The following is an 11,910-nucleotide window of genomic DNA, read 5'->3' on the forward strand; positions in this document are numbered from 1 at the left end:
CACAAATGCGACGCAAACAAGTGACTACTTTTTTCAGGACCATTCAACCTTTTCGAATCGGGTCCATGATTAATTCTTTTTCACATAAGTGCCAAAACCAAGTTTTGTACCATTAACATGAATTTAAAAAAAAAATTAAAAACCAAAACATAATTTTTCGGACCGGACAATACCAGAGCGTTAAAGAGTTTTTGCTTGATAAACACACCCAGCTGCTACATTTTATATTTTGAATGCGTCAAGTAAGGCCATTCAAATTGAAAAACTGCTACATGCCCTGCCAAGATACAATTTCACAAACAGCTGGTCTGAACTTTATACATTTGATGCACAACTTTGATCTCTAGGATCTTTTCAAGCCCACATGCTCTTTGGCATCATAATAAAGATCAGCATTTATCAACCAGTGCTGAATCGCTGCTATCATGAAGAGAAACCCCAACTCTTAATAAACGTCATGATGCAATCAGCCATTTCCCGCCGGGCTCCATCTGATCCCCTTCTTATGCTCCTTCCACCTGCAGAGCAGCAGCGCCCTGAATGTGACCCGGAAGTGCTTGTTACAGAGCGCGTAGCAGACGGGGTTGACCGTGCTGTTGACGTAGCAGAGCCAGTATCCCAGCTGCCACAGGCCCTCAGGAACGCAGTCGTCACAGAAAGTGGACACCAGGACCATGATGTTGTAGGGTGTCCATGTTACAATGAAAGCCAGGAGAATGGCACTGAGGGTCCGGGCCGCTTTCTTCTCCCTGATCAGGCCCGAGGTCCGGGCTCTGCGGGCCAGCGATCGAGCGGGAGCTTGCATGGCACTCGTGGTTATAGGGTTCATAGGAGAATTCACAGCTGACTCACAGCTCCTCTTGGTGGCATCGCAGTCATTGGGAAGATTACTGACTGTGGTCTTATCCATCCGAACGAGTGGAATGTATTTGTTATTGTCGTCTGGAGTTGGAGAAACGCAGTCCGTGTGCATCTGTGGATGGCTGTATGTGGTACATGAGTTGGACGTCTCGTCTCTTTCCCTTCGTTTCTTCCACCACGCTGCTGTCCGGTGGGTGATGATTGGACAGATGGCGCTGTGTGTCTTCTTGTGCTGGTTCTGGTCTGTTTGTGGTCTGACGTCTTCAACGCTGTGAGAATTGCTGTGACAGGATCTCTAGGAGACATCAAATATATGGCACAAATGTAATGTAAACACACAACGTCTTTGCTATTTCTTCAGTACAAATGGCATGTATTAGTTTACTTCAGTTGGAATTATTTTAAGCTTATTTAATGACCACTTGAACTCCAAAGGAGTAGTTTGTTTCTTGTTGTCCATGTCTGTTAGCTTCAGGGTCAAGCATATGCTAATGTTCATTAACAACAATAACAAATTATGCTTTTATCAGAAATACAAATATTCTATGAGCAAAATGGACCAAAATTATGGTTTTATACATATTTTTGTCCAATAAAAGGTCTCTAGAATGATTTTTTTAAAATGTTTTCAGTAATTAAAATAAAGCTGGGAAAAAAACTTTAAAAGTAATATCTATATAATTTTCTTTTCAATTTTCATTTAAGATTTTTGCCTTGGCAACTAACTGAAATAAGTTTAAGTTGATGTACTAAAATGACTAAAACTAAAATTGAAATAAAAATAAAGAATTACAAAAACATAAGAAAATGACATAAAAATTATTTTTAAAAAAGTAAACTCAAAATATTAATAAAGTCTATAATAGTACATAAATGGTACTAAAATAACACTGGCTCTCACTAGCAATAACATGTAACACATCATGGCTGGTCTGTACCTTATTGCTTTTTCGAAACCATAATTTTTCTTGGGAATATATATATATATATATATATATAGGTAAAATAAATCCAGTTCCTTATATCATCCTCTGAGATGTGATGTCATTTTAGGTGGAAAAACAATTAGTAATTATTAGAAATAGATTTTTTTAATTCTGTGATATTTTGTTTGAATAGGTATTTGTTTGTCTCAGTTTACAACGTTACACCCTGTTACATAAATGTATTTGAATCATTATGATAACATTAAAATATAAAACTTTAGCTCTCTATATTCACCCTGTTACAGTATGTTCCCGTCTTAATTTTCTTGGTAAGAGCTTTCAATTATTGCTTTTCCCCACTCAGTCTCAAATTAAGACTTATTAATTTGTTTTTAAATTCCTTGTTTTATTGTTGTGATTATTGTTTTTATTTTATTTTATGTAAAGCACTTTGAATTACCATTGTGTATGAAATGTGCTATACAAATAAACTTGCCTTGCCTTGTTCCCTTGTTTTAGATAAATCATGACCACATTGTACTAAATGATTCCCTTGTTTTAGTTAAAGCAAATGGCAAGTAAATTGTTACACTGTGGCCATAATTTAACTAAAATTAACTAAAACAAATTATTAAAAAGTACGTAACTGCAAATGAATAACCTATTGGAAAGAATTTGTATTTTGTATTTGGAAACACACACACACACATGTATATACATATATATATTAGTGTTGTCAATCAATTAAAAAAAATTAATTAATCACATTTTTCTGTAATTAATCATGATTAATCACATTGTCATAATTCCACATTGAATCTCCAAACAAATAGACACAACATAAAGGTATATTTTAAATAGATGTTTAAAGGCATCTTTTTACTAAGTAGCCTATTTTTAATGAGGACCAGTATAATTGATACCAATAGCCTGATGTCTCTATTAAAAGCATTTTTGCCTCAAATATAGCCATTAATTATAGCCATTCAACGTTACAGTATAATTGAAAACCATAATTTGTAACATTAAATAGGCTTTGAAAAGTATAACAACTTTTAATTTGAGTGAACCTAAAACAATCTTCACATAAACTATAAATTGAAAAAACGGATGCTGCGTTAATTGTATTTAAAAAAAAAAAAAATGTACAGCCCAAAGGTGTTTTTTTTTCTCCAGCAGAACCATTTTTGATTCCCTTAAGAACCTTTCAGTGAACAGCTCTTAAAAGAATAATTTTTTTCTCCTATAGTGTAAAGAACATTCTAAATCTAAAAACCTTTTTATCCACTATAAAGAACGTTTTGTAGAATGGAAAGGTTCCATGGTGTTAAAGGTTCTTCATGGAACCGCTGATGCTAACAAAGAAACTTTTACTGACCTAAAATGTAAAATAATGGACGAGTCCACTTGAAACCCACCTGAGATGTGTTTCCCGTGCGTCCTCCCTGTGAAGCGATGAGTCCAGCGAGCTGCTGAGAGCGTTTCTCTGTCTCACGGTACACACGCCAGTACAACGCCACCATCACGCTCACCGGCAGGTAAAATGCAGCGATGGCCGTCCCGAATGTGATCACAGGCTGAGACAGGAACTGCACTGAACACTCTCCTTCTGGAACAGTCCGTTCACCCACTATATACTGCCAGAACAAAATAGCTGGAGCCCAAAGCACAAACGAGATGATCCATGCTAGAGTAATCAGCACCGCCGCTCTTCTGGGCGTTCTAGTGGCCCGATAGGTCAGAGGTCGCATGACAGAGAGGTAGCGGTCGACACTGATGGCCAGCAGGTTCATAACAGAGGCGTTGCTTGCCACATAATCCAAAGCCAGCCACACATCACAGGCGAGGTTTCCTAAAGTCCACTGGCCGATCAGGATGTAGGTAGTGTAGAGGTTCATCGAGACGGCGCCTAAAATGAAGTCGGCCACGGCCAAGCTCAGGAGGAAGTAGTTGCTCACTGTCCTCAGGAGCGGGTTGACCCGAAAAGAGATCATGACCAGGACATTGCCTATGATGGTGATGATGGAGAGTGGGACGGTTATGAAAGTGATCATGGCCATCCTCCAGGTGACGGGACCAGAGACCGCCACATCTGTCCCGTTGCTTAAACTGGAGAGATTCAGTGTGAATGAGGTGGCGTTCATCATGAACTGAAGATGGCAGGACAGATGAGATTATCTCTGTCCTTTAAAGATCCAGTGCATGCTTCAATTCGCATATTTTAGGGGAGTCCTGATTCCTGATCGGGGAGACATCATGCTGTAGGTTGTAAGAATATAGTGCATGTTTAATTCATACAAACTCTCAAAAAAAAAAGTTTTTAAAGTTTACACACAGAGGAAAAATAAGAAATAGTCATATTTGTTTTTTTAACAATACTTGTTAAATAATAAATATTATAAAATTTTTGGAAGTTGCACCACATGACATTTTACAACCTAAACTAACCTTTCTTTGTCACACAAAGTTTGATTTCAATGCGGAAAACATGGACAGAATCGCGGGAATCCAGTCATAAAAATGTAATTTACTGTATAACGCGTAATGATTTTGTCAAAATTTGGATGAATAAATCAAAAGTAGGTCAGTACACTTAAATCAAATGGAGATATGGACTGTGAATATTAAACTGTAAAAGAACTATTTAAATATGAATCCAGCATGTTCTGTGTGTCTCTGTGTGAGCGGTTTTGTTTACTACACACATAACACTTAAAAGCCTCTGCCACTCACTAAATGAGGACATGAACACATGAACAACATCTCCAGAGCTGCTCTGAGTCACTTCATGAGCATTTGAGCGTTTCATTTGAGAAAAACTATCACCATTTCACATACACACAGAAACTAAAGGTCTTCAAGGCAACCCGTCAAAATAAAAGCTTGGTTTAGCTTGAAGAAATTGTGACGAAAATTGTGACAGTAGAATGTACATAATGTAATAATAAAAAATAAAAAAAGAATAATAATGATAATAATAATAATACAATTATTATAAAAATGTTTTAAATGAATAATCATAATTTTTCTTCCATGTTTTACTTTTTACAGTAGGTTTGATTACCCTAAAAATTAAAATACAGAACACATCATTTCTGGAAAAAATAAAAAAAAATAAAAAAATATTTCACAGGGCCCTATTATTGTAAACAAATCAATCAATTAAGTTGTTTTTATGAATTCAACTAATTAGACATTGGTTTTGATTACAAATATTTAATTAATCCCTTAAAATGGAATCTAGAAAAATTTAAATGGAAAACACAGAATTTGTAAATAATAAAATGGAATTTGAGAAAAAATAAAACAGATTTCATAGGGCCCTAAACATGTCATTTTTGTTAAACTTTTAATACATTGCTGTTACATTGTATAAGTTTCATGATTTAAATGAATTACACATGCTTTTGAATTAATAAAATTTGTATTCAACCATTAAAATTGTTCAGAAAACATTAAAATGGAAAAAAAAGGAATTTGAGGGGGAAATAGGGTCTTGCGTTTGGGTGGTTTTGACCCAGCGGTTGGGTGGTTTTGACCCAGCGGTTGGGTTGTTTCAATTTGTATTCAACCATTAAAATTGTTCAGAAAACATTAAAATGGAAAAAAAGGAATTTGAGGGGGAAATAGGGTCTGTAGGGGTCCTCTCTGTGACATAATTACCTGTTTTACTTTTCTGAATATGTGTCTATGTTGGTTGACAACATTTTTCTGATATCAAGACCTGACATTTTTCTTATCTCATGAAAATATCGAAATATTCTATTTTAATTTCTGCATTAAAATAGAATACATAATAGAAGAGCCAATGTTTCTCGTTATAATGTATTTTTGAATAAATAGATACAAATTTGCATCAGAATATTATTGTATTACTTATTCAAAGCCTTCATCTTACACACTAAAAAATGCTGGGTTAAATATAACCCAGCGCTGGGTTAAAAAGGGACAAACCCAGCTATTGGGTTGTTTTGACCCAGCGGTTGGGTTGTTTTGACCCAGCGTTTGGGTTGTTTTGACCCAGCGGTTGGGTGGTTTTGACCCAGCGGTTGGGTTGTTTTGACCCAGCGTTTGGGTGGTTTTGACCCAGCGGTTGGGTTGTTTTGACCCAGCGGTTGGGTGGTTTTGACCCAGCGGTTGGGTTGTTTTGACCCAGCGGTTGGGCGGTTTTGACCCAGCTGTTTTGACCCAGCGGTTGGGCGGTTTTGACCCAGCGGTAGGGTGGTTTTGACCCAGCGGTTGGGCGGTTTTGACCCAGCGGTAGGGTGGTTTTGACCCAGCGGTTGGGCGGTTTTGACCCAGCGGTAGGGTGGTTTTGACCCAGCGGTTGGGCGGTTTTGACCCAGCGGTAGGGTGGTTTTGACCCAGCGGTTGGGCGGTTTTGACCCAGCGGTAGGGTGGTTTTGACCCAGCGGTTGGGCGGTTTTGACCCAGCGGTAGGGTGGTTTTGACCCAGCGGTTGGGCGGTTTTGACCCAGCGGTAGGGTGGTTTTGACCCAGCGTTTGGGCTCAAAACAACCCAGCTGCTGGGTTTGTCCCTTTTTAACCCAGCATTTTTTAGAGTGTAATAACATTTGTTTACTTTAAAAACGCAAATACTGTGACTTTTTACTATGGTGATGATGATTGTATAGGAACTAAAACTATAGCCTATAAGTTTCCATCAAAATTTAATTGGAATGACTGCAACAAAGCATCTGCCATGACCCTTAATAAGAACAGTATACTCTGATTAGTTACAAAAGCCAGGGAGTATTTGTTCATGTTAGCTTGTTTATTAATGGCCAGCTTGAAACACACGCTATAGCCAGCGCTGCAAAGTCAACATCGTCATCCTGAAATAACCCTTCATGTGTATTTAATTTACTTGTGCTGTAGCAACTCAAGGGATAACACTGTATGTAGCTACACTCTAAAAAATGCTGGGTTGTTTCAACCCAACTTTGGGTCAAATATGGACTAACCCAACTTTTGGGTTAAAAATTTAATGTAAAAATTTAACCCAATGGCTGGGTTAGTCCATATTTGACCCAAAGTTGGGTTGAAACAACCCAGCATTTTTTAGAGTGTACATAACGCAAATACTGTGCTGTGTATAAAAGCATCTGTTAAATGACAGAGCAAATCTGTTGTTATATTTGTTGTTTTTACAGGACCATACGATGTAACCTCACCGGAGTCCATCTGCTGAAGTTAGCAATCGATTGAATGAATGTCAAAGACAGTGGCATTATAGAAGTAAGCTTCTGGGGTTACTATAGTACACTACCAATATATTTTCTAACGTCGCTTGCTATACAAAAAAGACTTTAAGTACTTGACAAACAGCACTTTTTAGTCCACGGATGCAGATCCTTCTTCTGAATGCTGGAGTTAATCCCGTTAGACAGGTTCCTTTGTATGAAAAATCATCACTCACAAAATGAGGAGCTCACTCCACCCTCAGCAATGATGAACACAGAGATCAAGTGAAGCAAGTGTGTGGAAAATGGGTCAGTGCAGACCACTACAGTGGGGCAAAAAAGTATTTAGTCAGCCACCAATTGTGCAAGTTCTCCCACTTAAAAAGATGAGAGAGGCCTGTAATTTTTATCATAGGTATACCTCAACTATGAGAGACAAAATGAGAAAAAAAATCCAGAAAACCACATTGTAGGATTTTTAAAGAATTAATTGTTAAATTCCTCGGTAAAATAAGTATTTGGTCACCTACAAACAAGCAAGATTTCTGGCTCTCACAGACCTGTAACTTCTTCTTTAAGAGGCTCCTCTGTCCTCCACTCGTTACCTGTATTAATGGCATCTGTTTGAACTCGTTATCAGTATAAAAGACCCCCGTCCACAACCTCAATACAATTTGTACTAGTATGACAGCGTCCACATTCATTCGACATTTATTTAAAGATCTTCAAAATAATGTAATTAAAGATTATATAGCTAGTCCCTTCTTAAGCCTCAAACTATTTTGCATTTTCCAAAGCCATTGCGAGCATACGGTCTGTCTTATTACAACAACGTATCTACATTAATTAATGAATTTTAAAAGCTCATTGTGGTCTTATATTGGCCCCACACACACTTCAGTCCAGCTCATGGGTAAACAAACATGAATAAGTCCCTCTAACCACCTATAATTATGTCCACAAAGAAACACACAGCGTCAAGAAAGCGTCAAGGACAAAATGGTTGGTCATGTGATCAGAAGTGAAATCAATATTATACCACATCTTCACAAATGGGGAAGACCAGAGCTGTATATCGCAGCAGTGCTGCGTAGATTACTAACAAACTGTAGTCTGTTACTGATTACAGATTACATGATAAAAATTGTAGTCAGTAATGTAATCTAGATTACTCATTTTAGGTAATGTATTCTTTTGGATTACTTTTAGATTACTTTTGACCTGTTTATAGATTTGAATGAGATTATTGTTCTAAAAAGCCAAGAGAAATAAAATATATTCCATTCTTTGTTATAACATCATGAAATGCATTAAAAATTGCATTAAATGAAAGAACCGCAGAGGGTTTATGAGTTGATGAAAAGATCATATTTAATTAAATCATAAACGTGTAGAATTAAAATGAATAAATAAAAGTTTTACATTTTAAATATTTTATATATTTGCCTGCATGTAAATTGGACAATTAACCGACATCAGAGAACTGTGCACATGTGAATGTGTTGTTAAATTATTAAAATATTAACATGGTATAATTGACTGCGAGGTGCTTTTGTCCTTAAATTCAGAAGCATGGATCGCAAATTAATTTACATGACATTTACATGGTCATTCCATATTGTGAATTTTCAAAGCTAAATGATATGATACACACAGTAGATTGTTTGTTGTTGTTGCAGAATTAGGGAGAATCAATAAATTGTAAATCATTTACTGCCATTGTGTGGATAATTGGTAATCATGCAATCCATAAAAAGTAACTGTAATCTGATTATTTTAAAATGTAATATAATCTAATAACAAGTACTTAATTTTTGGAATCTGATTACATAATCCAGATTACATGTAATCAGTTACTACCCAGCACTGTATCTCAGTAAGGTAAAAAAATACACTCCAAAGATTAGTGGTTACTCTTTGATCATTTTTTGCCTATAAAATTACTATATAATATATCAGACAAGAGTCAATTATATAATGAAGGCAGATTTCAGCTGGTTGAGATGTGTTCTCTACATTTTTTCAGAGACGTCAAGATGGGGCAAGTCGTCACACATATTTATAATGTTAGATTACACAATTTATTAATTACACGAATCATTTGTTGGCCAAAACAATGGTTTTGACTTTTCTAACAGTTGTGCTGTTTCATAAATTATTTTGTGTATCAAAATTGTTTTACTGTTGAAATTGTGCTGAAACGCGCATAATATGCTGTTTAATGGCATGCAGGTTACATTGTGACAACTTACCCCATACAGTGTGAAAATATGGCCCAGGACTGTATTGTGTAAAATGTCCATATTTAACTTATGTAACTATATTCAGGGTAAAAAGGTTACTTAATCAAGATGATGAACTGCATTTCAAAACACTAATGCATAGCCTAAAAATGCAAAGTTTGTTCAAGTAGGTGAGATTAACCATAAAACAATTAAAATAAATAAATGTAGCCAATAAAGTCATGTTAAATTTGAATGTCAAATGCATGCTGTTTGGAGTAGCCTACCTATAAATCACATTTAGCCTAGAACGACTATTTTCTTTCATTAACAACTTAGCTTAGTTTAACAGGTTTAATTTAATATAAAACACAATGAAGTTAACCATTTCTAATTTCCAGGGGTTTTATATACACTCTTAAAAATAAAGGTGCTTCAAAAGGTTCTTCAAGCGATGCCATAGAAGAACCATTTTTGGTTCCACAAAGAACCATTCAGTCAAAGAAGCATCTCTTTCTTATCTTTTTATAATCTGAAGAACCTTCTTTCACCACAAAGAAGCTTTTGTGAAACAGAAAGGTTCTTCAGATGTTAAAGGTTCTTTATGGAACCATTTAGACAAAAAGGTTCTTCTATGGCATCGTGAAGCACCTTTATTTTTAAGAGTGTAGCTAACAGGTTTTTGTAATGCATGAAATCCATAAAGAAAAGCTCACCTGCTGTACAGATGTTGAATCATCTCCAGATCTGTTGTCTCCTGTGCTCTGAACTCTCCAGCGCACCTGTAACGCAAATATTCAGAGAGCTCAACAATCAAACAAACTCTGAAGCTGGACAAGGACTGGCACTCCTCACTAGTTCCGAAGCAAACACCAGATCCCTTTGACTCAGTGCACCAGATCCCACAGTTCATCTCATTCGTAATAGGGCCAATGGCATGCAAAGGTTTTTGTTTTTTTTAACATTGTGAACTTTGGCTATATGAACCTGTTAACCCTTCAGGGAATTAAAATTGATGGAGCCACTTACTGTCCAGTGTGCAGACTACATCAATTCATCTTTGCTCAATTGCCAAAAGTAGAGGGCGCTAAACAACAAGAGAACAAGTCGCCTTGTTACTCTTGGTAGCCTATTTCAGTTCACTGATTCTTGTCTATTCTTTCAGCAACAGGCAGACGTCGACACACACACACACACACACACACACACACCCACACACACACCCACACACACACACACACACACACATATTGGGGGATATACAGTATATACATACATGTATTAATATATCCCCCAAAATTTAGCAGTAAAATAAAAGTGCCTGATATGTGTGTGTGTGTGTGTGTGTGTGTGTGCGTGTGCGTGTATATATATCCTCCTGAGACCCAGCTATGGAGTTTTTGCCTCTGTAGTGGACATTATATTTGAGTGAATTTCTCTGAGAACTCACATGTCACAGATGTAAGTCTGGAGTCCTGTACAGAGCACATTCAGGGCTTTCCAGAGATACCCAGCACTGTAATATGCAAATTAGATACAGTGTATAGATAACATTGTGCTTAATGGAAAAACCAGTTTATGGAATTTTTACACACATATTGCATGACGCAAAATGGTATATCAAATCATTGTGTTATATATTTTATAACATAGTTGAGAACCATCCTTAAACAAAGTTAGTTATAAAAAAAATCCTGAAACCTAAAAATTGATTGGTGATTTGAAAAAAAAAAAAAAACTTTGTTTTTATGCCTTTTCATGTCCCCCCAAAAGTTAGCAGTAAAATGAAAGTGCCTGATATATATGTGTGTGTGTGTGTGTGCGTGTGTATACTAACTTTTACTGCTAACCTTTGGGGGGAAATGTATATATATATATACCAAAGTAAACGTTACTGTCAAACAAAAATAAAAATATATTAACCTTTCATATCTAAAACAGTGACGGTCAACATACATAGATCACAGTAGAAAAATTAAAAGTTGGCATCAGGTTTCAGGTTGACACACTTATACATTTAGTCCTCAGACGATAACTAAACGCACTGTGCGCTGAGGAGTCACGACTTTTATTTTGAAATTGTCAGTGCTTTTGTGACCGGAAGTCCTCAGCGTCCAGACTGCAGCGATGGCATCCTCTGCAGATGTACACGTCCGAATATGCGAACAAGAAATCATCAAGTTTGATGTGATATTGTTGACTGAACAAACTATTAAAGTATAGCAACTCATTTGTGTTATCATTTTGTAGGTGTCATAATTACATTTTTAAAACATCATAAAAAACATTTTTTGCTGTTAACTATAATGTGATAACATTATTATTAGGAGTACGATTATAAAGAGAAATTTCGTAAATTTAGACCTGTTACGGCAACAATCTTGCAAAAGATGTGAATTATCAATAAAATATTTTCAGTGTAAGCCAATGATTATTTCTCATGACAAATTTTGTATCATGGGTTTTTATAAGTTGTGATGTATAGATAAAAAAATAAAAGGTATCTGAATCTTGTATATCACAGTTGTTATAGATTTGAATGCCTGATTAAATATAAATACAATCGAAATAGTTTACGAACCACGCACTTTATATGTACGCTGCTGTTCAAAAGTCAGATTTGTTTAGTGTTTTCTTAGTCTCTTACGTTCACAAAGACTTCATTTATTTGATCGAAAATGCAGTAAAAACAGTACTATTGTGAAATATTATAAATAA

The 11,910-nt window shown here is 36.0% G+C and overlaps 1 protein-coding gene across 1 annotated transcript; it reads right to left on the reverse strand.

Annotated features, from left to right (window-relative positions):
• Window positions 1–466: 466 nt before the first annotated feature.
• LOC107567474 (muscarinic acetylcholine receptor M5-like) lies at window positions 467–3,847 on the reverse strand. The gene is made up of 2 exons (XM_016253166.1): window positions 3,206–3,847; window positions 467–1,156 (listed from the first exon to the last, which is right to left on the reverse strand). Exons 1-2 carry the CDS (start codon window positions 3,845–3,847, stop codon window positions 467–469), a joined length of 1,332 nt encoding a protein of 443 aa, XP_016108652.1.
• Window positions 3,848–11,910: the final 8,063 nt, after the last annotated feature.

This window comes from Sinocyclocheilus grahami, unplaced genomic scaffold (assembly GCF_001515645.1).
Source record: "Sinocyclocheilus grahami isolate Dianchi unplaced genomic scaffold, SAMN03320097.WGS_v1.1 scaffold1162.1, whole genome shotgun sequence".
Classification (NCBI taxonomy): domain Eukaryota; kingdom Metazoa; phylum Chordata; class Actinopteri; order Cypriniformes; family Cyprinidae; genus Sinocyclocheilus; species Sinocyclocheilus grahami.

Excerpts from the sequence above, each read along its gene's own strand:
- LOC107567474 (XM_016253166.1), bottom strand. The coding sequence starts at position 3,847 with ATGGCCATGATCACTTTCATAACCGTCCCACTCTCCATCATCACCATC. Across the intron at positions 1,157-3,205 it reads GCACGGGAAACACATCTCAG|AGATCCTGTCACAGCAATTC; the intron begins GTGGGTTTCAAG and ends GATGTCTCCTAG.